Source organism: Lepidochelys kempii, chromosome 4 (genome assembly GCF_965140265.1).
Source record: "Lepidochelys kempii isolate rLepKem1 chromosome 4, rLepKem1.hap2, whole genome shotgun sequence".
Classification (NCBI taxonomy): domain Eukaryota; kingdom Metazoa; phylum Chordata; order Testudines; family Cheloniidae; genus Lepidochelys; species Lepidochelys kempii.
This window is the reverse complement of record NC_133259.1, coordinates 115,506,723-115,533,920: the sequence shown is the minus strand read 5'-3', so window position 1 is coordinate 115,533,920 and position 27,198 is coordinate 115,506,723. Positions and strand designations below refer to the sequence as shown.

The 27,198-nt window shown below is 41.7% G+C and overlaps 1 protein-coding gene across 2 annotated transcripts in view; it reads right to left on the bottom strand.

The window, feature by feature from the left end:
- Positions 1-27,198, bottom strand: part of STK32B (serine/threonine kinase 32B) — a 254,347-nt gene that overhangs the window by 7,122 nt on the left and 220,027 nt on the right. For both annotated transcript variants that reach the window (XM_073340132.1, XM_073340133.1), the window contains exons 10-11: positions 17,491-17,622; positions 16,649-16,713 (exon numbers count right to left, since the gene is read on the bottom strand). In XM_073340132.1, coding sequence (XP_073196233.1) covers positions 16,649-16,713; positions 17,491-17,622 — 197 coding nt within the window. The remainder of the gene's footprint in view (positions 1-16,648; positions 16,714-17,490; positions 17,623-27,198) is intronic.

The window sequence follows — 27,198 nt, the reverse complement described above, 5'->3', positions numbered from 1 at the left end:
GCAAAGTCTCTAGTGGACTTCCAGCAGTCTCTGGCACTTCCCCCTTTATGGGACCAAATCTCTACTCCTATTCTTTTTTGCTTGGTTATTTTAGGCCCCAATCCTGCAAGGTGCTCATTGAGGGTAGATACCTGAGCCAGCATAGGGACTCAGTGAAGTCAGAATTCCATGTGAACACAGGATCTACCAGTGTCATTGAAGGATCAGGGTCTTAGATTCTAAGCTCTTTGGAGCAGAAACTGTATCCTCCTATGTGTGTGTGAACAGCAGCCATTACAATAGGGCCCTGACCCTGATAAGGTCCTCTGGGCACTACTGTAATAAAAACAACAAGAATCATAATATACCACAATAACCTATATGCTACATCACTTCCCAACATTGTTTTTGCTTACTAACATGTGTGTTTTGGTAGCTCACTAGCTTACCAGGTAATCACATACGTCTATTTAATTTAATTCAATACAATTGATAGATCTGTTTTACCTATAGCTTAACATTACAGATAAAATTCTGGTGGAAATGGCCCTGCAAACTTAAATACCTTCTTGCACTGTTGGCACTCCTATGACATTTACTCCTACTCATTCTTAAAATCCTCAGGGAAACATGCCTACACCATAGATAATTGATTCAGGTTGATGGTTCCTGTTGAGTAATTATGTTCAGTAAATGTCTGTGAATATAATTTGCCATCAACTGACACTTTACAATCAAGTATAATGGGTTCAGGTGCACATAAAGACTAACTAACATGTGAAATACTGGTATGTGGAATTCAAGGGACAAATTAGACCAGATGCTGTGATACTGTGACCTAGAGTGCCTTGAAATCTCAGGCTTACCATGGGAATAGACAAAGCAAAATAAGACTCAAGAGAAGGAATAAATAAATGAAAACAGCAACTGATGTGCCACCATTTTTAAAAAAATGAAACATAAATGCCAAATTAGCATTAAGGTTCAACCCAGACTAAGAAAATAGGTCATGCTTAAAAATATGTTCCCAGATGACTATGACCAGATATGCTAGTCTACAGTAGTGTTTAAAAATGTATTAGTTAAAACATGATTTATTTTTCCCAATCTAGGGATGGCCTTTGTAACAAGTATACAAGCAAAGTGAAGGCTGCTCCTAAAACCTTCCATAGATCTACAGGGTAATAAGTCTCTGTGGAGCTTAAACAGGGACAATGGTTTAATCTATCAAAGCCATGCTCTCCGTTCCTGTTCATACATTGCTCCAGGCTCTTGTTTACGTATGTGTATTATTCTCAGAAGCAGACGACCTGCCAAAAGGTATTCCAAGCAAAGACACATTTCCCAGCCTGCCTTGAATGACCACTGTGGTAGAGTGAGGTTGGGAGCAAGAGCCTTCTCCTTTTGAAAGACAGTCAGCAGACTACCCACAGCAGGTGCTTTGACCTGCCCTCTACCAGGACCACATCCAAAGGAAATTATGGGGGAGTAGGACAGTGCTTTGCCTGCAACCACATGTGGAGCTGTTTGCAATAATTATCCCCCCAGCCATTCAAGGTTCATCGAAGGTTAATCTCCACCTTGATCTTGGAGCTCTGAGTTTGGGGCCTTAAAAAAAAAAAAAAAGCTATGAAAGACAGGCTCATTAAGAAGCTGTACCATGTTTCCCCCAGACTTCTCCCTCATCTCAGTGACCTTGTAATATGTCACTGGCCAAAGGACTTAAAAGAGATAATGAGTCATCAGATCCTTTGTGATGCTGGATGGATATAAAGACATGACTTCTTGAGGTTGCACTGTTGATATATGCAATGCCGCAGCTCACTGTCAACATGTAGTGATGTAAAGCCATGAGACAGTATGACACAACCCCACAACAGCAATCCATCATCGCTTTGTGACTCTCCTACCCTCTCTTCCCTCCCCCCACTTCCTGGCTCCTGAAAGGAAGGGCATGGTATTGTTTTCTGGTGGCTTTAGATGTGGTTTGGAGGCAGGGGAGAAACTCAGTGGTTTTTGCTTATTAGTACCAAATTGCTTAATGCTGTATATCTGTGCTGCCGCAGGTATGCCAGACAGGCGCTGTAATCAAAACTGTGGACCCACGAGAGCGGGTATCACAAGAAAAGAGACGTCCGGAATTATGGTGTGTGAAAGTCTAAACTGACTACATGTGATCATAAATGCGTGAATATAAACTCTGCCTGACAGACAACAAACATGTAGGGGCTGGATGGCTTAGATGATATCACTCCTTCTTCCTGTCTAGCAGCAATAGACCGCCAGGGAATCAGAAACAGCTATTAGCTGCAGCCTGAAAGTGGCTGTAAACATTGTTTTACAGGCTCTCCGATGTCATATTTATCTGACACCGGACAGGAGTGCGCATTACAAACAAGAGACAAAACAGCTGCTACAACTCTTAAACAGTAACCAGCCTCCACCTATGAGAAACCTCCAATCGACAGAGGAGCCCTGGGCTCCTCACTACCTGTAGGAAGCAGAACACGCCCTTTCCTGCTCCCCACCTCCCCACTTGGAACCAACTCCTTCCTGTGTGATCTTGGGCAGGTCACTTAATCTGCCATCTGTAAAATAGGGATAATACTAGCCTCTCTCATGGAGGTGCTGAGAGGATAAAATCCATTAATGACTGTGATACACTCAGATCCTGTGGAGATGAGTGCCAGGTAAGTATCTAGAGACAGAGAAGTTGTTGGAACAATTGTCCATTGAAATCGTCTATTTATCTACCAACCAAGCCAAGCACAGACAGCAGCTGGGCACGTTTCCACATTGCTCTATCAATATGCCTCAGCTCTGGCTTGGAGGAACCCCCTGTAGTTCAGTCTCTGCAGCCCATGTCAACTCTGCTGAATGCTAATAAGGACACAAATAAGCATGGTTGTTCATGATTATTTGAGACACATGTCCACTAGGAAATGGAAATTATTAACTCTTTCCCCAGAGGCTGAGTAGTCAAGAGATTACCCCAGTTTGGTATATCCACTACCATCTAGCTACATCATTTTAATAGGGTACTGATTAGTTTGCACGGGGTTTGCTTTTGTTCTTTTCATGGGTTCAGTTTTTTATAAGTGGGGGATTATTATGAGAAATGTAGGTCAAAGGAGCGGGATTGCATTTTGGTCTGCTGTTGCAGAGGCTCATGGCCATTCTTATCTCTTCTGGGATTATGTTCCAGACTCATAGGCCAAGTGCTGAGAAAGCTCCATCTCCTGCATACACAAATTTCACGCTTGAGGTTGATAATTCTGTTTTTCCAGTGGAAGGTAGCCATCACAGGAAGTTGTGATCATGTGGTATGAGGTAGCTCCCCAGGTAACTGTGGTCAGGCCCATGGAGGGTCTGAAGATGATGATCCAATTCTTCAGCTAAAGCGAATGTTCCATGGGGAGCCAGTAAGACAGCATGACAGTGAGGTGATAGGCTTTCAGTGGCCTGTGTCACTGAGCTGATTGGCTCGTTTGTTCTTAACCAATTGTAGATTTTACGGTAGGCAGTTCCATACCTTGGTGTAGAGAACTGAGGCCAGGCATGCAAGTATCATTGTGACTAAGTCTGAATCTGACAGGAGATGGCAAATCCTTACGCTGCAGACAAGAAAAAGCCCTTTTTTCATGGTCATGGCTATCTGGGTAGGTGCCCAGATGCATGGTTAAGGGTGCCGTATAGGAAGCTAAATAGAATAGAAAGCAGTGAGGAGTTTTGGGCCCTCTGATGATTGGAACCATGCTTGAATTGAAACGTGAAATTCACCCACTCGCAGAGTTGGATTTGGATATAAACTCCATGGCGCAAGCCATTTTATGTAAAGAACGAGTAGGGGGAGCCATTGAATTCCTAAGCAGCAAAGATCCTGTTTTCACACCAATGTTCCCATTAATTTAAATAAAAGGGAGAAGACGAATCCAGAAAAATCTCTGCTATGCAAACAGAAAGACCTTTCAATAGAAAGTTTTTCTAGATTTTCCATCAGCAGCTAATCCTTTGGGACCTAGTGCTACCATTCTGAGTGAATGTAAATCATATATATTCTAAAACAGGTCTGTTTTAATAAGTGTGTAGACTGATGAAGGGGATAAGGACACCATGCTGGAATTTCCTAGATTTTAACTAACATTTATAATTACACTAAGGATAGAATATTTAGAGGGTTTTTTTAATGCTAATGAAAATTTACATTACTCAGTCTTATTAACTATAGTGCCATGACCACATGCCTGTAATATGCAGGATTCAGATTCGACTCTCAGATGCCTAAATGACTCCCAATGATTTCAATATGACTTGCTTCATATATAATTGACAGGGGAATTTTGCCATAAATTTGCATTCCTTTTCCTATGTGTACAGATTTCTCAGCTTGTTCCACTTCCAAGCTACTAGTCCAATATCCAGCTATGGCATTTATTCCTCTCTTCAGACACCAGAGTTGGGTGTGTTCAGTGCAGCCAATACATGAGGCTAATGTCACCCTTAAATTTGTGCAGTAAGGGGCAAGTCTGCAATTTTCTTCTTTTCCTCCTGTCATTCTCTAAACAGCTCTCCTATTTGGACACCGTTGGCCTGGTCCTGCAAGGTGCTGAATGCCTCCTTCGGAAGGGCTAAGGGCCCTCACCTCCCAGAGAAAACAGGAGTAGAGGAGTCTCAGCACTTTTCATAGATTTTTAGATAATTTTGATCATCTAGTCTGATCTCCTGCATAACACAGGCCCAAGATTCACCCAATAATTTCTGCATCAGGATCTGATCTTTGTAGGATAAGATTTACTTTACTTGTCCTCTGTAATCCCAGTCCTTTTCTCCATTGCGATTTAAACACAGGTTTCTTGTGCATACTCCTAAGGATTTTAGTTTGATTGGAGTTGAATTATTTTATCATTTAGCGTGTGCATAGTCATCTAGCCAAGTGATGGCATCTTCAGTGGCATGATTCAGTTCTTCTAGGCCACCGCTGACCCTAGTCAGCAGGCATTCCTTGACAATGTATGTCATTGTCTGTGTTGGGCTGCAGCTGCACAAAGGGCTGTCACAAAGGCCCCAGCAATACTGGTTAGCTGCACAAAGACCTTGCCCGGTCCGGAACCTGTTCAAAAGGGATCATTGGCGACGGGGCAGGTCAAAACCAGGTGGGCAAATTGTGGGGTTGGCGACGAGGGACTGGTTGGGGATTATAACTGATATCCATTCCTCTCGCCAGAGTGTTTCCACCCTAACATCCTGGTGTGGCAAATAATAATGGGTGATGTGATGGCAAACATGCAGCTGGTGGTTTAAAAAGGTTATTGTGCAGCAGCAGGCTTGAGTTGGTGCATACTTTCTCCAGTAACTTACCAGTGGCAACCTCCTTGTCTGATATAAGGAGGAGCAATATTCCTCAAAACTGGAAGCCATAGGAGCAGAGTTGGATGCAGGGTGCCAGAGATGATGCGCTTGGTAACATGTAACTGTGTATCCACCAGTTTGGTGTGTGATGATCGACTCCAAATACCACAGAATACAAGGTGGCAAATGCCACTGAATATGAGGTGGCAAAAGCTGACATCCGCGAAGTTGGAGCACGAGCACCCATGATGAACTTGCTAGTTTTCTAAGAAGATTGTTGCACGTCTTAACTTTAGCTGCTGTCTTCTTCAGGTGGGCATGGTAACTCAGTGTGAAGTCTAAGGTCAGACCAAGACAGACTGGTTCTACTTCATGCTTCACCATTCAGATAAACATTCAGTTCTCGGGTTGCACTGGCATGGTGAAGATGGAACAAACTGGAGACAGTTTTTATGACGCTTGGCTGGAGGCACCAAGTCTTACAGCAGTCAGCTAACTTTATCACGTCCCGTTTAAGGTGGCATCAAGCTCATGAAACATCTGGTCCTCAGTATTGCAACAGATGTCGTCTATGTAAATGAACTTTTGTGACTCCGTTGTTGACAGGCCATTGATGTAAAGGTTGAACAGGGTTGGAGAAAGCACGGAGCCCTAGGGTAACCCATTGCTCTGTCGTCTCCAAGCACTCGTCTTCTCCCCCATATGGACTCTGAACTGCCTATCGTGGCGGAACAGTTCAGTGACACCTGTGACCCAAGGTAGCGGGAGCCATACCACCTTCATGAGCAGGCCAGTGTGCCATACCTTATTGTACGCCGCTATTAAATGGATGAAAACAGCGCCTGTTTTCAAGTGGAGTTGAATACTCATAATGATTCATTCTGTACCTGGTTGGATTTTCTTTTCTTAATAGGGGTTTCATGTCTCTGTAATGTCTATCTAGGTATTTATATCACTCATCACCATAATAGCTGAAAGCTCGCCTTTTTTTCTTCTTTCTTTCTTTTTGCCACTCAAAGTATGCTCTGCTGACCTTGCTTCATCTTAAATCTCTCTCCCCACCCCAGTATTTCAGGTCACTGTGCTACTTCTCACTAATCTCTTCCTTGTTCCTTTTGCAATGGACGTGCCTGCCTTTCTTCATCAGCCATCTTACCTAATTAAAAAGATGCCTTGCTAAGTATTATTGAGTCTGGCAGGCTTCTCAGGACTAGTAACTGCTCCTTAGCAATGAACTTCTCCATTTCTGGGCAGTCATTTGTGTTCACCATTAATGATTTAGAAGTACCAATCCAAACTCAATTCTTTCCCCCTTAATTGAGTTGCTGCATGGTCAGGGACTGGCGTTTCATCTGAAGACAATTTCCACTTCAAGAGAGCATCTCATCAAATAATGCCAGGAGCTACATAATAGTAATTAGAGCCATACCCTATGCTTTTTAATATTAGTTCTACGTTACACAGCATCTATGTAAGGCTTTCAGCATTAAGCTAGAGGCCCTGCCACCAGGAAGTTTACAATGGAACCAAAAAGTGAACGGTACCAACTGGGCAATGAGGCCAGAGAATGCAGGGGTGCTGGAACAATTTGTATACTGGGGGTGCTGAGAGCCATTGAACCAAACTGTAAACCCTGTATATAATGAAAACAACTTCAAGCCAGGGGGCACGGCAGCACCCCCAGTTCCAGCACTTATGAGGGAATGCATTGTTTTTCCACATACTATTGTAGCCAGACAGCCCCCCCCCCCCTCAGACCAGCATTGCTGGAAACACAGGAGGAAGCAGGAACAGGGCACTTAACATATATTCCAGCACAGCCTTTGAAGCTGTGAAAGCACAGGTGTGCTGCTACAATGTGCCTCTGGGAACAGATACAATGATTAAGCTCACAGCAGGCAGAGGCCCTGTGACAGACATGGTTCTTAGCCCCAACTAAATAGCGTGATGCACACACACCAACATCCTAGGTGGGAAAATATTTACCCTGATAAAAGAAATGTCCAGTAGTCGAAACTTATTGTTTCTCTCCCTTGCAAGTGTAAACTACTCTTGCGAAAGCTGGCGTCACCCCGACAGACCAGCCTCAATTTGGCATAAGAAAGGAGAAAGAGAATAAAGGAGTACAGAGGTATAAGTAGGGGACCTACAGCACCATGATTTTTGAGTGCTTTTCACTATCTATCTGCTGGTCAGATAAGTGACAGCCTCCCAAGGCTTCTGCAGCTAAGAGGGTCCCTACGCCTTGTCCCTTATTCGTCTTTTCGCGGAATTGAGTGACCGATCCTGGCTTGGCACCGCTGGAATCGAGAGATGCAAGGAGGGTAAGAAGCACCCACACCTGATCTCCTATCTTTAGTGTACACATATTTTGAAATAGAGCTCTATACTTTGTTTTCTTTCTTTGGGATTGTGGCTTCAGTTTTGTAACTTGTTTGTGTGTGTAACATCTCTACATTTAAATAAGTAGGCACTAGCAATTTTGTAACCACATGATTAGAATCTAGCTTAATAAATTTTGGTAACCATTTATGCATAAGCCTGACTTGTTTTCTCTGGTTTACTGTAAAGCAGCCAACACAATTAAAGAACCTCAGCCGTTTTGGCTCTAAAGCCTGGCCATTAGGTGAGAGTACTAAGAGCCTAGCGCTGAGTTGTGCCGCCTCCACGGGGCAAACTCTTGGGGCACCTGTCAGTCAATCCTGGCTGCCCGCTGCGAAGGAGCTCTGAGCTCTAGCAGTTAAAGTCACGGGTGTGGAGAGGCTCTTAGTGCTGCCATTGGGGCACCTGTCAGTCAGTATTGACTGCCCGCTGCGAAGGAGCTCTGAGCTCTAGCAGTTAAAGTCACGGGTGGTTAGGACCTTGGGGCATCCGTCAGCCTAGCCCGGGCTGCCCGCCGCGAAGGGACAGTGTGTCCTAGCGGTTAAAGTCACGGATGGTATAAACGGGCATAGCTGGCACCTCACCAAACATCCTTGGCCGTCGGCTAACAACTATGCTAGAGAGCTGAGGCAATGCAGCTACCTTCACTTGCGGTGAATCTCTCATGGGGCCCAAATGTACACCTATTATGCCAGATGCAGTAGTCTGCCTCATCACCCTATTAAGCCTCAGGACACCTCTGTGAGGAAGGCAAAGGTGCATTAAGCATGCATGGAAATTGAGGTTAGAGAGTTGAGTGAGTTGCCCAAGGTCAAAGCACCTGATCTAAAGGCCACTGAAGTCAGTGGCCGAGAAGATCTTTCTTTGGATCATGGAGGATAAGAACTGGGTGTTCTTGCTTCCCAAGCCACTAGCCCAGACTTCCACCTCCATTGTGTTTTTCTTGTATTTTTGGCTATTTTGGTTCCTTCTAATTTGTTAATAGAAGCAGCCAGATGTGAAGATTTCTCTAGCGATGATAATATTGGAAGAATAGCAGGAATAATCTGTGTTCAGCCCATTTAATAAAATCATGAACCACCAACGTGATTTTGTCTTCACAATTTTTTTTTTGAAAGGAATTGAAAATATAGCTTTCAGCTATGCTTTCGCATTAGGGGATTCCTTTTATTAAGGCTCTACTAAACAAAATCAGCTTCTTAAGAAACTGTTGGCAAAACTGTTAGAATACAAATTCAGATACTTCTGCAAATGTTTGGGGGAAAGCTATCACTGGTTTTTTATAGAAATAATAAAAATCCTAACAGTAGAAACAGAATTATGGACTTAAAAACCTTGTCAACAGAAAGGATCAAAACATCACTATGAAATCTATGTTTCAGATAGTGGGTCTTAGCTAGAGAAAACAAAGGGGTAATAAAGCATGATACTGATATTGTTTATAGAGTCTCTCTTTTTTAACTGAGGCATGTTAGTATAGCTCTTAAAGAACAAAGGGAAACATTTACTCTTGTTATCAGCTTTAGACTACATCTACACATATCCCATTTGCCCATTTTATTTGGGTTTGTGTTAGACACATACACATATATAATTGCTCTGCAAAGTGCTAGTATTGGAGAAGGTAAACAGTGTGAAAATGTCTCTGTCATGAGATTCTCTCTCACTGCAGGTTGTGCCTCCTCCAGGCTGCTCTGGTGATTAGCTCTCTTCCAGGTTTGATGCCTCCCCTTGGGGTCTCTCTACCTGATGTCCTCTCTCTCACTCTAGGTGTCCCCTGTTTTGCTCCAGGAGCTGTAGATTCCTCTTTGTGACTCAGCCCTCCAGCCAAGTCACTGTGTGGTTTCCCCTTCTGGGGTATGCCCTTCCCTCAGGGCCAGGGTCCTACTCTTTTCCTGGGTTCCCTCCTTCACTCTCTAATACACAGAGAGGGGCTGAAGACATCCACACAACAGCCCTTTCTGTTGCCAGCTTCCTGGCTTTATCCCAGCCCATACCTGCTCAAGTGAGTTTCACCCTCCAATCTGGGGCTGCTCCTCCAGTCTACTCCCCTCATGTGAGGCCTATCACACTAATTGGCTCTTTCTGAGCTTCCTTCCAGGGTTGATGTGGGGTAAACCCCCCATCACAGTCCCGTAAAATTAGTTCCATAATTTGTGGCTCATGTTCAGCTGAAATAGGCATGCTAATAAAAATAAAGCCTTTTATCCAGTGACAGTTCTGCCACTGGCCTATATGAGCACTGGCCCATTCAAAAAATAGTAAAGTATATTAAACTCCATCCCAACAGCACGTGACAGTCAGCGCTCTCAAGAGTTCCCAAATTAAACTGAACTGATGCAGTAATAGGCCAAGGTTGCCTTGGTTTTTGGTGCCCAACTTGAGATAACAAACAGGGGCCTGATATTTTAGAAAGAGTTGAGCACCTTCCCCCTATAAGTAGGCCCCTCTAAGAAGTCTTAAGTGGGACATAATTAAAAATGGAGCCCTACAAAATCACTCGTTGCTTTTGAAAACCTTGGTTATGTTGCACAGGGAGGGAGGATTTGGGGAGCCTGTGGAGAAAGTGTGCACCTGTGCATAGCTTTGTAGGGACTCCCAAAGTGCTATTGTGTGTGTGTGTGTTAGGGGGGAAAAGGGGGGGGTTTAGGGACATGGGTGTCCCAAGGAAGGAATGGGAGTGAGGCTGATAGATTGGCTACTGTGCAGATCCATGGATATTGCTCACTGTATAATAAGGCAGGGGTGCCACAGGAACTATCTGTTGCCTCAGGAGTGGCTCCATGGCCATTTTGCAGCTTGGGAAGGAGGATTTGTTTTTTCCTTGTATTCAGGGAATGATCATGTTATTTTACACTCTGGAAAAGTAGGGTTTTTTCTATTTCTCATGATACTTGGCACTTACATGGAAGTGTCCATACTCTGTACGCTGTATCAATGTCTGCATGCTGATTACAGCTAGGTACATTCAGTCTTCTGCAAAAGACTGCTTTCAGTCACGCATTTTACTGCTTTTGCTCACTACAATGTTTTAAATCTGGGTGCCCACAGTTAGGCTCCCACGTCATTATTTAAGTACCTAAATAAGTGGGCTGATTTTCAAAAGTGCTGCTTCCCATTTATATCAGTGGACGCTACTGAGTGAACAGCATTTTTGAAGATTTGGCCACTTATTTAGGTGCCTAAGTAGGTATGTAGATGCCAAACCTTAGGCACCTATTTCTGAAAATCTTGGCCATAATGCACTTGTTTATTTGGTGAGTCCTGTGCAGTTAAACCAAACGTGCAGGAAAAACAGTCAACATCAGCCCAATTCCTCCATTTCCAATTCCTAGTTTACAAATACATATCACTGCTTCCCTGTGCCAACTCTGCATGCCCTGATACTCCTCAGGTCACCTTCACCCACAACTGACCCTGGGCCTTCTTTCACGCTGCACTCTCAGCCTGTAATGCCCTCTCTCATCTTATATGCCATCCTACCTCTCTCTACTCCATCAAATCTTACAGCTGTCCAGGACATGTGTGTGACTCAGCAGCCATTTTAAGAGGCTGTCCAGAAAAAGGAATTAACTTCAAGGTAATCTCCAATTTTACTGGAAAAGGACAGTGCTAGACACAGCTGGTAACTGTTGAAGTACTGCAGGATTAGTCTATTGAATTGAATCCACACATTTGAATGGAATACTGGGTCTTTTCTGACTCTACCCTCTTGATGTTCACTGTGCTCATAACACTCCCAATCACTTCCTTTCAGTGGAGATTATCTTAGAATCATAGAAGGTTAGGGTGGGAAGGGACCTCAGGAGGTCATCTAGTCCAACCCCCTGCTCAAAGCAGGACCAATCCCCAGATCCCTAAATGGCCCCCCTCAAGGATTGAACTCACAACCCTGGGTTTAGCAGGCCAATGCTCAAACCACTGAGCTATCCCTCCCCCTTTATCTAACCATCTGCAAAAGTTATATGTGACACAGCATGCAAATTCCATCTCTGCCAACTCTGATCTGCTAGATCCTAGCTATGCAAACACTGCAAAAATGTAGTCAGTTGACAGTTATACTTTTGGTGAGAGTTATGACAGTTTACAGAGCCCATTCTTGAATCTCAAAGTCCCATTGACCTTCCTTTAACTGTAGTCAAAAAGTTCCTTGTCAAACCACAAACTGAAAAATATAACACAATAAATACTGTATATTTTCTGCTGTGTGATATCTGATGCAGGATGAAAGGTACATGGTGAGAGAAAGTCACACAGTCTAGGGATACTCTCAGATGTCAGAGACAATAACAAACTGACTTGGTTTATCCACAAAACAGAATTGATCTAGATTTTGGGGGGATTAAATGGAAAGGTGTTGCAGGGCTGGCAGAATCCCTAATCCTACCTTAACTGTACCACATTATCATAGAACCTACTGCTCAAGAAAAGATTATCTGATAAGAAAGCTCATGAAGCTTTTCACAGATATCTGTTCTGGGGTCTTACCATCCTTTCACCTGAAAGATGCATGCTAAATTCTGACCTGATTTATACCTGTTTCTATGCTACTGAAGTAAATGAGGCAGAAGGTTTAAGTCACAGCAGGATTTGGCTTTTTATAGTGAAGGTTCACCTGAGGTAATAATCAAATATTTTCAAACAGATGAATTATAAAGGCAGTTCTGGTGTGTGCAAAGAAACTGATAGAAAAATGCATAATCATGTAAGAAACAGTGGTGAGTTACCTATGTATGATGTAGCAGTACCAGCACTTACAGCTGCAATTTAATATGAATGTAAACAAGGGTAGTAAGGGGAAGAATGAGAAGATAGAAAAAAACAATGATGGATGGATGGAAGTGGTGACGATGGGTAATTAATACGGTCACATAGTATCTGATATTGCACATATATGAAGATTTTATGTCTGTCATCATCTGTGGCTAACCACAAGAACTAGATTCAAACCAAGCAGATTTGAAAGATCTGGGTCAGTAAACTGGCTGGAAATGCATTGTTTGGAAATCTCTGAAGAAAGTCATCTTGAGGACTATGCTGATTTACTCTCTTTGTGCTCTGTTCTTTCCTGTATGTCATTGCTTTGATTCTGTTCACACAAACTTTAATTCACTTTCTGTTTCAAAATCTGATCTCTCCTCACTGTTATCAACTTAATTTAACTTCCTTGTTCTCTGAAAAGTACATGAAGCCCTAATGCAATTCAGTGCTGAAAGTAAAACAAAACAATACTGTCAATTAACTTAGAACAACGTAGGGCCTCTTGCAGACCTACATGTGGGTCTCTCCCCTTTACACGGTCAAGCCAATCAACCAATGACTGAAACACATGATAATTTGATTGATGTGCAGATGCGCTCCAGAATTTTCCTTTTCTTCTAGTGAATTTACTCCTTTCTCTGTTGTTTACTCACCCATCTCACAGTCTGTCTAACATTTAGTCTTTTCAGTCATTGTTTTTCATGACATGCAAGAATTAAAATAGCTATCATCTATGGGCTGATAAAAAAATAAGGATTTTCAGGCTGATGAAATAAAGTGAAGTAAAAAGGAATTACTCACCACAAGTGAGCTCTCCAGTAGAATTTTGCAAATTATACATTCACAGATTAGATTATGAAGCCAGAAGGCACCACTGTGATCATTTAGTCTGACCTATGAATCAATTCCTGTTTGAACTAGTCCACAGTTTTTAGGAAAACATCCAATTGTGATTTACAAATGGCCAGTGATGGAGAATCTACCACAACTCTCAGTAAGTTGTTCCAGTGGTTAATTACCCTCACAGTTAAAAATATGCACCATATTTCAAGTCTACATTTGCCTAATCTTTAACTTCCATTGGCTTTTGTTATTCTTTTGTTGGTTAGACTGAAGAGGAGTCTGCTATCAGATTTCTGTTCCCCAGGTAGGTACTTATAAACTGTGATCAAGTCATCCTTAATCTTCTCTCTGTGATGCTAAAAAGACTGAAGTCCTTAAGTCTTGCACTATAAGGCATGTTTTCCAGTCCCTTAATTGTTCTCCTGAATGTTCTCCAATTCATCAATGTCTTCTTGAGTTGTGAACGCCAGAAATGGACACAGGGCACCAGTGCCAAATGCAAAAGTAATATAACCTCCCTGCTTCTGCTTCATATTCCTGTTTATGTATTCAATGATCACATTAACTCTCTTGGCTGCAGCATCGCACTGGGTGCTCATGTTCAGCTGATTTTCCATCATGACCCCCGTGTCCTTTCCACAGTCACAGCTTCCCAGGAGAGAGTCCCCCATACTGTAAGTATGGCTTTTATTTTTTGTTCCTGTTACAAACCCTAACAATCAATCATATATGATCTGTGAAATTACTACATTTTGGGCTCCCCTAATGTATGATCCTGGAATAGATACATTGGCATCCACCCGGAGACTATGACTCTAAATATGGGGGGGAAGGGGAGAGGGGCGTAGAGACTAGGGATTGGAATCGCAAGGGGACTTATTTGCCTAACTGCCACCTTATGTGCCTAAATTCCAGAATCTGGCCCTACCAGGATTCACAAAACTTCTGTCCAGCTGCCGCAGAACCCTGTAGGTGCCTACACCTGCTCTGCACCTAATGTTTTGCAATAAAAGTTCCCTAGGCACCCATGATTCTGTCTCAGAGCATGTGCACTGAAGCCTCCCTCTAGGCACCTGGATATCTAAGCCCGAAAGTGATGCACAAATCCTGCCTGCAGGGCCCGATCTGGTAAGTGTGCTCAACACTCACCTACTGGATCAGGTACCTGTAAGTAAACTCTCACAAAACAGCTGGGAGGAGGACTCCCTCATAACTTTTAGCCTTGTGGTTAGTGTACTCACCTGGGCTCTGGGAGACCCCCAATGCAAGTCCCCCCACTTCCTGAGGGGGAAAATAATTTGAATGTGGATCTACCACTTCTCAGGTGAGTGCCCTAACCACTGGGCTAGGATATTCTGATGTAGAGATCCCTCAATTTCTCCTGTTGAAGCTGTTTCAAATAAATAATTTTTAAAGTACAGTTATTAGAATTGGGGAGTGGATCCTGGGTCTCCTACCTCCGGAGTGACTGGTCTGACCACTAGGTGTGACAAAGTGGGGATTTTTTGTGATACTTTTATGAGATCTATGTGTGCCTCGGTTTCCCCTTTATGCCACACTATTGCACAGTAGGACAGTTTGCTCTCCGGGCATGCTAAGAGACATAGATGTGAGTGTCACCTAGCAGTCTGGGCTTTAGTCCCCATATCAAGGGAGCACTTGAGAAAACAATGGCAAACCCAACTGTCATTGACACCTAGTAACCAACAACCCAGAGGGATCTGGATTTCCCCACCTCTCAGCAGGGATGCTGCCCAACAGTCCCCAGCTGGAGAACAAAAAATTGGAGAGGTCTGAGGTGGGGATAAGAGCTGGCTGCTGGAAGGAGTCGGGGCTCTCCCCTGGAATCTGACCAAGGAGGTCAGATGGAGAGACAGAGATCTTGAACAAAGGGAACAGCTTGTCTGGGCTCTGGGCTAACCAGGATGGATTATGCTTTAACCTTCAGTTCTGTATACTACCTTAAGGTCTTCCTATGCCGTGTTCCAGTTAATAAATCTGCCTGGTTTGACAATTCTGTTTGAATGTCACTGCAAATGCTTGGTGAGGTGCATTAACCCAGGAAAAGTATACAAGCATCTACCAGGAGTCTACCTCAGTTAGACTCGCTGAATGCAATTCACAGTGTGAAGCAGGAGTCCTGAAGGCTCAGAGGTACAGTCCAAGGAGGCAGTGAAGCTGCCTGTCTTACCCTGGAGGAAAAGTGAGACCCCCTGTAGGGTCTGGCACACTGAAGGGTTCCTTCTTGAGACTGTGCCAAAATTGGGTGCATTGCAGCGATCCTGTGGATCTGTGACATCAAGCTACAGATTCATCCTTGTGCATGCTCTCTCTCTGGCCTAATGACACTTTCAGATGAAACTACTGAAAACAGGCAAAGAGTCCTGTGGCACTTTATAGACTAACCGATGTATTGGAGCATAAGCTTTGGTGGGTGAATACCCACTTCGTTGAATACATGCATCCGACGAAGTGGGTATTCACCCATGAAAGCTTATGCTCCAACATGTCTGTTGGTCTATAAGGTGCCACAGGACTCTTTGCTACTTTTACAGATCCAGACTAACCCAGCTACCCCTCTGATACTCAAAACAGTGAGATCAGGGGAAAGGAAAATTTGGTCAAGGAGACTGGGGTAATCCATTTCTCTTATGAAAATTGCCACGGGATCTTTAATGTCAAGGTCTACAGTTTCTATGGTTATACTCAAAAGACCCCCCACACAGTAAACTACATGGAATCCAATGTATTATTAGGACAAAGGAGGGTGTCTACCCTCTTGGGATTCAAACCTGTTTCCAGTGGTTCTAGCTAATGCTTAGACCACTAAGGCATGCCTGCCAGCTGTAAAGAGATATCACTTTTCTCTGAATGTTGAGTTATGGTGAAAAGAAGTAAAGGAGTCTTGGTTTTTGGAGGCCAAGTACACAAAGAATATCCACATTGCAACACTGCGGCTTACTTCATTAAAATTTCATGAGTTATCACCTCTTTTGGCTTTGTTCTACTTGTATAATAGTCCTTTTGCTTAATTGTTAACCGCTTCTCTGGAGACCGCCAGTGACATTTACCTCTTCTTTCTACCACACATTCACTGTAAGCATTCTGCTTGTTTTCAGAGACGGAAGAATAAGAAAATTGCTACACCACAGACAGTACAGCAGGGAAATCAATGAAAGTCTAGCCTTTTATTTCATGTAAGGGCTTTTAACTCATCCTGGTGTGATCATTAATCATTTTTGTTAAGACTGAGGGGGGGGGACACTGAATCCTCCTCCTTTTGAAATTAATTTCAGCTGTGTATGTTAAATGGGCATTTAAGGAATGCACTTACTTTTCTCTGTTGAATATGATGAATTCTTTCCTCACAGTTTCCAAGCACTGCTGCAGGTGTACATTCTTTAAAAAAAGCATGAATATGTTGATTATATGAGACAGAAAATTGTACACAAAATCACAACAATAGAACCTGTGTTGAACAAAACAGCTTACAAATTAATATGAACAAGAGGCATTTTCCAGATTCTCCAAGCTGTATATATTGTGCTGTCAGAATTTTTTTAAAGGAAGATATTCACCTTTAAAGAATGTTTGAACATTTTAAAGTCTAATGGCTCTAAGACGAACACAATGTGTGAGCGTTCAAAACCACCTGACGCAGCAACAGAATGTATAAAACATCATTGCATTGAAAATTTGAGCCTGGAAAATGATTACTTTTTATCTCCTTGCAAAGTTTAGGATCTTTATACAAAGAGCCTTTAGATGTGGGATGCATAAATCAAGACTGGTAAAGAGGAGAAAAATCTTTTAGACTTTCCTTAAAACTTTTATAAACATGCAGCTCGTGTGCTGCACATTTGTCATTCTCAGTACCAGCTGCAGATAAGTACTCCTTCTGACTTCTTCCATCCATGTGTGGGAAGTGCATTTGCCAATTGGCAGCAATTTTCTTACTTTAAAGGTGTATATTTCAGCATTTTAAATCTTAAAGTTGCTCAAATTATTTTCATGACTGAAATAAATCATTGCTTTGTGCCTTGTTTTGGAGGTGTTTTGGGACTGCAGATTAACCAACATTGGGACCAGAAATGCTAAAACTGAACTCGATTGATCAAATCCTTCAAAGAAAGGAAATGGAATGCTAACTGACGACACCCATAGTCCATGACTTACCAGTGAACAGCTTTCTTTTGCTCCATCTTTGGATTTGTTTTTTGCAAGTCGCTTTTTCTTTTTATGAAGGGGTTTGGACTCTAAAATCATTTCTTCTAGTTCAAATGTAGGGTCACAATTCAGTCTTCCTTTCTGTTACAAAAGGGTACAAAGTTATTTTTCAGAATACCATTATGTCTTTTGTTTGCTTGTTCAATATTAGTTCAATAGATACAAAGGCCAGAAGGGACCATGCAGAGGGGCAAAATTCATTCCCGATGTAACTCTACAGAAACCCAGTATATTTGGCTGATTTTAAGCATACCAGCTGTGAAACAGAAACTGTAACCTTCATTTCCAGTAATGAAGTTCACAGTTTAAATGATAGAGTAAAACATAGAAATGTAAAAAATTATAAATGGTTAGCTTCTCTTCTCGCTTATACAAGTGTAAATCTGGAGTGACTCCAATGAAGTTACTCCAGATTTACACCATTGTAACAGAGAGGAGTCTAACCCAAAGAATGCAGAGGTTTCTCCACTTTGTTAAGATAACCTCAGAAATGAGGCAACGCCAGGAAGTGATTCAGAGGCATTGCTTGTGCAGAAAACATAGATGCTGATAGATTTTTCCAAGAGCTGAGTGTCAGTTTAACTACAGGACTCCCCGGTGATGCTAGGAATTGTGGCTAAAATCCTATGCTATGCCCTGAACACTTCATGAAGAACTTTAATATTTTTCCCCCACATGGAAGATCTTTTAATTTGCTATAGAGAATGTGGTGCCAACACAGACTTAAATTCAGTATCGGGGCCTGCTCCTGTTGCTATCAATGATGGGCCTTGTCTATGCTAGGAAGCTGTAACTATACTGGCAAACCCTCCTTGTGGAGACACAGCTTATACTGGCAAAAGAGTGCTTTTGTGGATATAGGTTAAACCAGTTTCCTGAACAAAATAAGTTTATCCTGTCAAAAGGACAGTTTTGCTGGCATAATTACACCTCTGCTAGGGATTTTGCTGGCACAGCTATGCTGGGAAAACATAGGGTAGACCAGGCTCCTGGTTTGACATTATCTTCAATTGGAGTGGAATCTGCTTATTTATGGCCCTTTCTCATAAATCAAGAGCACTAAATGGACCGACTTTTAGCAAGAGGGAATCTATTTCCATTCAGTGAAAGTGGCTCTGCTTGAACAAGGTAGTTAAGCATGCGAGCAGTCCTACGGAAGGCAAATTGTTTAAAAACATACATACGCTGAACTACCTTGCTGAAACAGGGCCAGCGTGAGCCGAGAGCCATTCTATTGCTGCAGCACAACACAAGCAGCAGAGTAGCCAGTGAATAAATCAACAGGAAAGCTTAAGAGTAAAATTATAAATAGGTAGATTGTATTTTCAGCGACCCAGGTGTAAAACTGGAGTGACTCCAGTGAAGTTACTACAGATTCACACGACTGTAACTGAGAGTAGGATGTTTCAGAGTAGCAGCCCTGTAGGACTTTAGCATGAAAGTTAATGCAGACTTTTCCTTCTGTGGGAAACTGAGATTTTGAAATTATTTTCCATTCTGAATTAGAATGAAAAGTCATAATATCAAAATTTTCACAAAATTAAAAATTCTGAAAATTTGGTAATCAGAAATGTCAAAATGGATTTTTTGGACATTTTCAATATGAAAAATGAAATGATGTAACATGTCAAAACAAGTTGTTGGTTTTTTTTTAATTTCCATTCTCCTGATCAGAACATCAAAAATCTTGGTTGAGATTGACATTTTCCTGGGGAAAATGTCAATTTCGACAGAATGATATTTTGCTAGGAGAAAAAAATGGTCAAAGAATCTCGACTAGCTCTAGTGCTGTCATCTGGTGGAATGGACATAGTGCTGGGATTCAGGAACTAGTCAGTTCTGATCCTGGCTCTGCTACTCAGTAGCTGTTTGTCCTTGAGAAAGTCACATCATCTCTGTTTTTTTCCCCCACATGTAAAATAGGGATAACCCTGACCATGCTCACCTCATACAGGTGTGAAAGTTAATTAATGAATGTCTGTGCAGAGCTTTGAACATAAAAGTGCTACATAAATTCTAAGTAGGAGTCATCCAGAGACTCAGATGTTGTTGTTGGAAGAAGCTTGTTTGGCATCAAGACTTTAGAGCTGCAGGCATGAACCTTCCATTGCACAGCTGTGGGAAGAAAAGGATGACGAAAAGGAAGAAAAAACCCAGCTTCTGGGCATTTTCAGTTTTGTAAACAACCGAAAATATGACAGGATGTAAAAACAAACAAACTGATCCCAAAGGCCAATAGCAAAAAAAACATTGATATAAACTTAAAAAAAATATAACTGAAAAAAGTCACTGGTTATTTAAAAAAACAACAACATATTGTTGTGGGAGCAGAATATTCTGTGTGCTAAACTGTTTCATATACTGAAGTATAGGAATGTAGAAAATACCTGAAGTGTCCTGTCCTATCTTTGACTTTTTAGTTAGCTCTGTTGACAAATAAGTTGACCCTAGGATTATGCAAACCATCTCAAATCTGACAGTCCTTCCTTACCGTACAAATTGTCTAGAGGAACAAACTGATCATTTTAAGCTGACCAAACAAACATGGGTCAAAAATGGCTTTGCATGTTCCCACGCATTGTGTACCTAAGGTCTGTTTGAGCCCATGAAATTTTTAACAGTCACAGCTCTTGGCTGAACAGATCCTCACCTCCCAGTTCATGTGCTGATTTACTACCGGACAAGGTAAAATAGTCATACAGTGATTCTTTCGGAGAAGTGTGTGTGTGTCTGTGGATTTCAGCAAGAATTCATAGACTTAATTCAAAGAGCTCATGTAAATCCAGTTAACTAATAGCAGTTCCTTTCTAGCATCTCAACGACTGACTGACACCTACTTGTGACAATGAAGTGCTCCTCTTCCTTCTCGGGCTTATTTAGACTTGCCTGTTTATATATATATAGTTAAAGTCACTGTAATGTTTGGATGTGGAATCCTTACAATACCTTTTGAGGTATGAAAAGCCTGATTTTCCAGAGTGCTCAGCACCCAGCAGATCCCATTGTGAACAATGACAAAATGACACATTTTCAACCTTTTTTTTTGCCTTTTTCGTCCAGCTTAGTTTCTAGCACCACTGAATAAGCTAATTAATTTTCTACACGTTTCACCGTTTCACTTGCATATTTTAAAATGAGTTCTGCACCCCGAATCTGAGTTTGTGGTGCACATGCAAGATCTAAAGTAATTTGATCATATCAAGCAGAGAATAAACAAACAAGGTGTCAGCTAGTATCTTTCACACACAATGCCTTTTCCTCTGCTGACACTATCCTAAGGTCTGAATTGCAGGAGAGAAAGTTCACAGGAGGTCCAGATTATGCATAAAGCAAACCCTATCTGCGGTTTAGGTTTATTTATAGGTTCCCTTTTCTCTCTGTAAGTGTCAGGGCCATAAAGTGGGCTGTAGGATCTAGTGGCCAGAGCCAGGAGAAAAGTCAAGGCTGTGGCCACCCAAAGGGTCAACACCAGCATCAACAATGGTAAGGGTGAGGAGACAGGAACAAGGCAAGTTAGCAGGAACCAGGCAAGGACTTGCTCTCAGAGGTCTAGGTAGCCACAAGCCTAGCAACTAGGTGCTCAGACAAGGGATCAGGAAGAGGAAGCTTTATACTCAGTGGTGTCCAATCAGCAGTCTGTTGTTAATCATCTGATCCCATACATAAAGTACATACATAAAGTACATAAAAGGTTGTTATAAACTAAAGAAAAAGGTAATAAATAGTTCTCCTTATCATCTGAGGACAGGACAAGAAGTAATGGGCTTAAATTGCAGCAATGGAGATTCAGAGTAGACATTAGGGAAAACTTCCTGTCAGGGTAGTTAAGCACTGGAACAAATTATCTAGGAAGGTTGTGGAATCTCATCACTGGAAGTTTTTAAGAACAGGTTAGACAAACACCTGTCAAGGATGGTCTAGATAATATTTAGCCCTGCCTCTGTGCAGGGGATTGAACTAGATGACCTGTTGAGGTTCTTTCCAGACCTAAACTCCTATGATTCTGTGGTGGAGGACCCCTCCTCCCCCCACGCCAACAGACACTAAAAGACCTCTATGACCTAGCCCATTACAGATTCATTGATATAGCTGTTTGTGTCCCCAGATGCAAGGGTTAATTTTCTAGGTCAGTTTACTATCCTCCTTCCTATAATGTTTTCTGTTGTTTAATTATTAGTATGAGTATGGCATATCCACATCTTAAGATACCCTCAAAATATATTTAGCTCAAATATAAGTTCTGCTGGAGTCTGTAGCAATCACTATGTTGCTGTTTTTTATGGATGCCTCTAGATTAGAGCACTTTATAAATAAAATGCATTCTTATTTTTTTCAAACACCACTTTCTTTTTCAGTTATATAGTTTAGAGACTTGTTCCAGCATTTGAGAAATTTTCTTTCTGTAATTTTGAAGCCTATTGAAAATAAAAATTACATTTAAAATTACCTTCTTGACTGATTCCTCCAACATTTAATACTAAACAAGGAAAATGTCTAAGAGAAATACAGGACTTGACACTGCCAGCAGATGACTAGAAAGAAGCCCACATGATGGTGAAACAACAACAGTATAGCCCCTTCTGACATAATGCTTTCAAAACAGGAAAACCATATATATATATAGGGTGAAATTTCATGTCCCTCTCCCCCCCATCATGGGCCTTGCAGGAACAAAATCCATTTGTATATGGAAAGTGGCAAGAGTATTGTGTACATGCACATGGGAGTGCTGAGTAAAAGCACCCAGAGTAAAGTAACACTCTACCCTAATAATAAATAGTCCCCCCCCCCACCACATCAAAACACCCACAGTCCTCAAACCATCACCAAAAGCCTGGAAAACAAGACGAGATTTGTTGTGTGCCCCAAAAGTTAACTAATCTGGGTTCTGCCAGAGTCAGTGGGAGGATAGGGTAAGGGGAGCAAATTCCAGGGAAAACACCTTTCCATCAGTCCAGTCCTCTAATCTTCAGTCAGACAAGATGAAGACATAAAGTAGGGTGGTGTTATCACAAAGGCACTGTGACACCTACCTCTTCACTAGTCTTCCTAATGACCTCATACACATGTTCAGCAGAGTGGAGTGAACCCTGCTATATAAGCAACTAGCCTGAAGCCTCTGGCAAAGCTTTTAATTGAATCTTTAACTAGGTCTGAGAGTATCTGAGTGCAGTTTTACTTCTCTCTTCCTTTAATTGGAGAAGTGTATTTCATTATATTCCCTTGTAACTAATCGGAAGGGTGTTCTTTTAACCCCTGACCATAGACTTGGAGTTTCTATTCTGAATTAGTTTTCGCTGTTATCTGAATTAGTTACATCTGGTATAATGGTTTTCCCCCCCCTTACTGTGCCTTTGTAAATTGAAGAATCTTTTTCTAAGAGTAGCTCCAAATACCAATGAGAGTTGGTGTTTTAGCTAGGGAAATTGTTTTACTTGTAGTAGTGGAGGATTATGGTTTTTTCCCCTTTAAAAATGTTTTGACCTTTGATGGACAGGAATTTTTTTTATCCTTCTATGGGAAGACCATATTCAGACAATGTTAGCATTAGAATGATTTTGCATCTTGATGTCTATGATATTGCTTTCTTTTCGGCTCTGATCAGAAAAAAACCCAGGTACATTGTATGTATGCAATGCCTGCTAGACATAGACAAACCAAACCAAAATACAATAGGGTGATGCGTTTTTAATGGCAGACACATCAGTGTTTCCACATAGGATGGAAATTGTGAACAGGAGTCCCTCTTGTTTCACAGCCACCATCACCTTCTCTGAAATCAACTACTATTATGGAGGCGGTTCAGTTGACTGAGAAACAGTACCAAACAATTAGCTTCTACTTCTGCCTCTCAAATTACTTTTAAATAACTTTTTGTTGCAGCAGAAGGTTTGGAAACTTGTCTCAACTCTCTTGAAAACAAGACAGATAAGGTGCCCTCAAAAAGATCTTAATTAGGGAGGAACCTCCCCCCCACCAAAAAAACTGCCAAATATATATTAAAGTTAAAGAGAAGTAAAAAACTGTGGAAAATAAAAAAGTACTAGGGGTGAAATTTTCAAACTTAGGTGCATGAAATTTTTAGGCACCTAAAGTGCTTTGGTGCAAAATGTTGACCTCGATTCTGTCAATACATTCATGAGTAACTTTGACTTCCATGGGACTATTCACATCTGCAAAGTTATTCATATGCATAAGTATTTGCAAGACCCCAGCCTTAGTTAGTGTCTTAATAGGGACCATGGGGCAGATCTCCAGCTGATGTAATTTGTCACTGTTCCATCGAAGTCATAAGTGGACTTCAGTGGAGCTATGACATTTTCCACCAACTCAGGATCTGTAACTTGCTCTTAAACAGGACAGCTGAAAACTATACTAATGTTTGTAATGTTCATGTATTAAGTTTTTCAGCTGTATCTGCGGGAGAGGAATTGCACAACTCTGTTCATATTTGTAAACTCAAGTAGTGATTTCAGTTCTCCTTGTTATATACTCAGATAATTTCAAATCCCTAATAAGGGATCTCTAACTATGTCCCTCATGAAATCCAGTCTGCAAGTTATCAACCTAATTTTTCACCATTTATTGACTACGGGAAATTAATAAATCAGATACGGGGGGAAAAGATACTGCTACATTCCAAATTCAAAGGATTAATATATTTCTATGTGTATCAGCAGGCTCAGAGAAAGAGACTATTGTTTCCTACAGCTGAGATTATACATTTTATTCATCAAAATTACATCTCAGTTAACAAGAAAATAATTACGATTTAACAATTAAATTAAGCTAAATATTGTTATCTGCCCAATTGATAAATACTGATATCTATGAGGATGATTCGAAAGATAATTTATGTAAGATTTTGATATCTCATTTTGTGATTTCTGACTTTAGGCTGCAGTAACAATAATCATTATGTCAGAATAAGAAAGGACAATTGGATTTAGAGGTGTCGTGTATGGTATGTTACTTGTCCTATTTGAATCCCAAAACGTTTAGATTCTTTTTAACCTCAAAAACTCTGTATTTCATCTTTTTTTCCACATTATGACTGGAAGTGGCTACTTGCAATCAGTGTGTTGTTTTAGCAACTGTGATTAAATAGACATATGTATTTTGGATTTATCAATAAAAGGTAAAAAAAAAAAGCCAAATATTTCCATTTGCTTTGCTTTGCTTTTGTATTAGCATGTACCTGTGAAGATAATCACATCTGTGGTAATGCATGTTCTTAAGGTCAGATAGCATGCATCTGACCCCTTCCAATTTATTATAAGTTTTTCTACTGGTTCAAATTCCACCCTCATGTAAGCCAAAGGACTTGTGTTGCTCACACTAGGGCTGAATTTGGCTCAGTGACTTAAAAGTAAGCGCTGGTTTAAGAGAACATTATGCGCAGCACTGAAAATATAAGGAATGGAGGTAATCTTAAGGTTTTGAGTAGTTGAGCTGAACTTCTTGTCAAAAGAATCCACTCCTGGTATGAAGGACTGGTGCAAGGCAAACCCTGCACAGAGACTGCATGAGGTTGGGGGGGACCAGCTGAATGGCTGGAAGGGGTGCCTGTACTCTCCTTGTGTCTCACACACATGGCTTCTGTGCTGGCCCTGAAGAGTCTGCTTTTGGGATTGAGCCAGCACTGCGGCTCCCCTACTACAAACTGAATTCACCTAAGAGCTGAAATCACTGAGTGTTGTGTTAAGTAGTGGGGGAGCCTGAAGATATATTGTGGAGCAGTTTGCGGGACGGCTGGAGTGCCTTGTGGACAGGCTGGTGAAGCAGTTCGACGCGGAGCAGTTCGTGGATGGCAGGAGCTGCTTGTGGGCCGTGGAGCGGAGCGGAGCTGAGCGAAGGAGTTCGTGGGGCGGCTGGCGGAGCAGAGCGCTGCTATGGGGCGGTCAGGTTCAGATCATGTAAGGTGCCTCTTACCCCCGTCCCATCTCCGCCCAGGTTGGGAGGTAAAGCTCCGCCGATAAACTTTCGAACTCTGGGGCTGCCCTGACCAGGGACAGAGACTTTTGGGTCATTGGACTTTTGGGACTTTGGGTGATTTGGGGTTGCTGGACTCAAGAACCAAAGGGAAAGGGGCATGCCCCAATTTGCTTGGGGTGGGTTTTTTTTTTGCTCATGGATTGTGTTATGAATCCTGTTGGTGGTGTTTCCCCAACATAATGCCACATTGTTTCTCTCTGCTATTAAAAGGCTTTTGCTACACTCAGACTCTGTGCTTGCGAGAGGGGAAGTATTGCCTCTTGGAGGCGCCCAGCGGGGGTGGTATATATTTGTCCCAGGTCACTGGGTGGGGGCTCGAGCTGGTTTGCATTGTGTTATTGGAATGGATCCCCTAGATATTGAACCCGGCCCTTGTTGCTGCCAACTCTGACGGGCAGAAGGGTTACATTACATTTATCCACATTAAATTTCATTTGCCATTTTGTTGCCCAATCACTTAGTTCTGTGAGATCTTTTTGAAGTTCTTCACAGTCTGCTTTGGTCTTAATTATCTTGAGCAGTTTAGCATCATCTGTAAACTTTGCCACCTCACTGTTTACTCCTTTCTCCAGATCATTTATGAATAAGTTGAATAGGATTGGTCCTGGGACTGACCATTGGGGAACACCACTAGTTACCCCTCTCAATTCTGAAAATTTATAATTTATTCCTACCCTTTGATCCCTGTCTTTTAACCAGTTATCAATCCATGAAAGGATCTTCCCTCTTATCCCATGACAACTTAATTTACGTAGGAGCCTTTGGTGAGGGACTTTGTCAAAGGCTTTCTGGAAATCTAAGTACACTATGTCCACTGGATCCCCCTTGTCCACATGCTTGTTGACCCCTTCAAAGAACTCTAATAGATTAGTAAGACATGATCTCCCTTTACAGAAATCATGCTGACTTTTGCGCAACAATTTATGTTCTTCTATGTGTCTGACAATTTTATTCTTTACTATTGTTTCAACTAATTTGCCTGGTACTGACGTTAGACTTACCAGTCTGTAATTGCCAGGATCATCTCTAGAGCCCTTTTTAAATATTGGAATTACATTAGCTATCTTCCAGTCATTGGGTACAGAAGCTGATTTAAAGGACAGGTTACAAACCATAGTTAATAGTTTCGCAATTTCACATTTGAGTTCTTTCAGAACTCTTGGGTGAATGCCATCTGGTCCCAGTGGCTTGTTACTGTTAAGTTTCTCAATTAATTCCAAAACCTCCTCTAAGGACACTTCAATCTGTGACAATTCCTCAGATTTGTCACCTACAAAAGATGGCTCAGGTTTGGGAATCTCCCTAACATCCTCAGCTGTGAAGACTGAAGCAAAGAATTCATTTAGTTTCTCTGCGATGACTTTATAGTCTTTAAGTGCTCCTTTTGTATCTCGAGCATCTAGGGGCCCCACTGGTTGTTTAGCAGGCTTCCTGCTTCTGATGTACTTAAAAAACATTTTGTTATTACCTTTTGAATTTTTGGCAAGCTGTTCTTCAAACTCCTTTTTGGCTTTTCTTATTACATTTTTACATTTAATTTGGCAGTGTTCATGCTCCTTTCTATTTACCTCACTAGGATTTGACTTCCACGTTTTAAAAGATATCTTTTTATCTCTCACTGCTTCTTTTACATGGTTGTTAAATCACGGTGGCTCTGTTTTT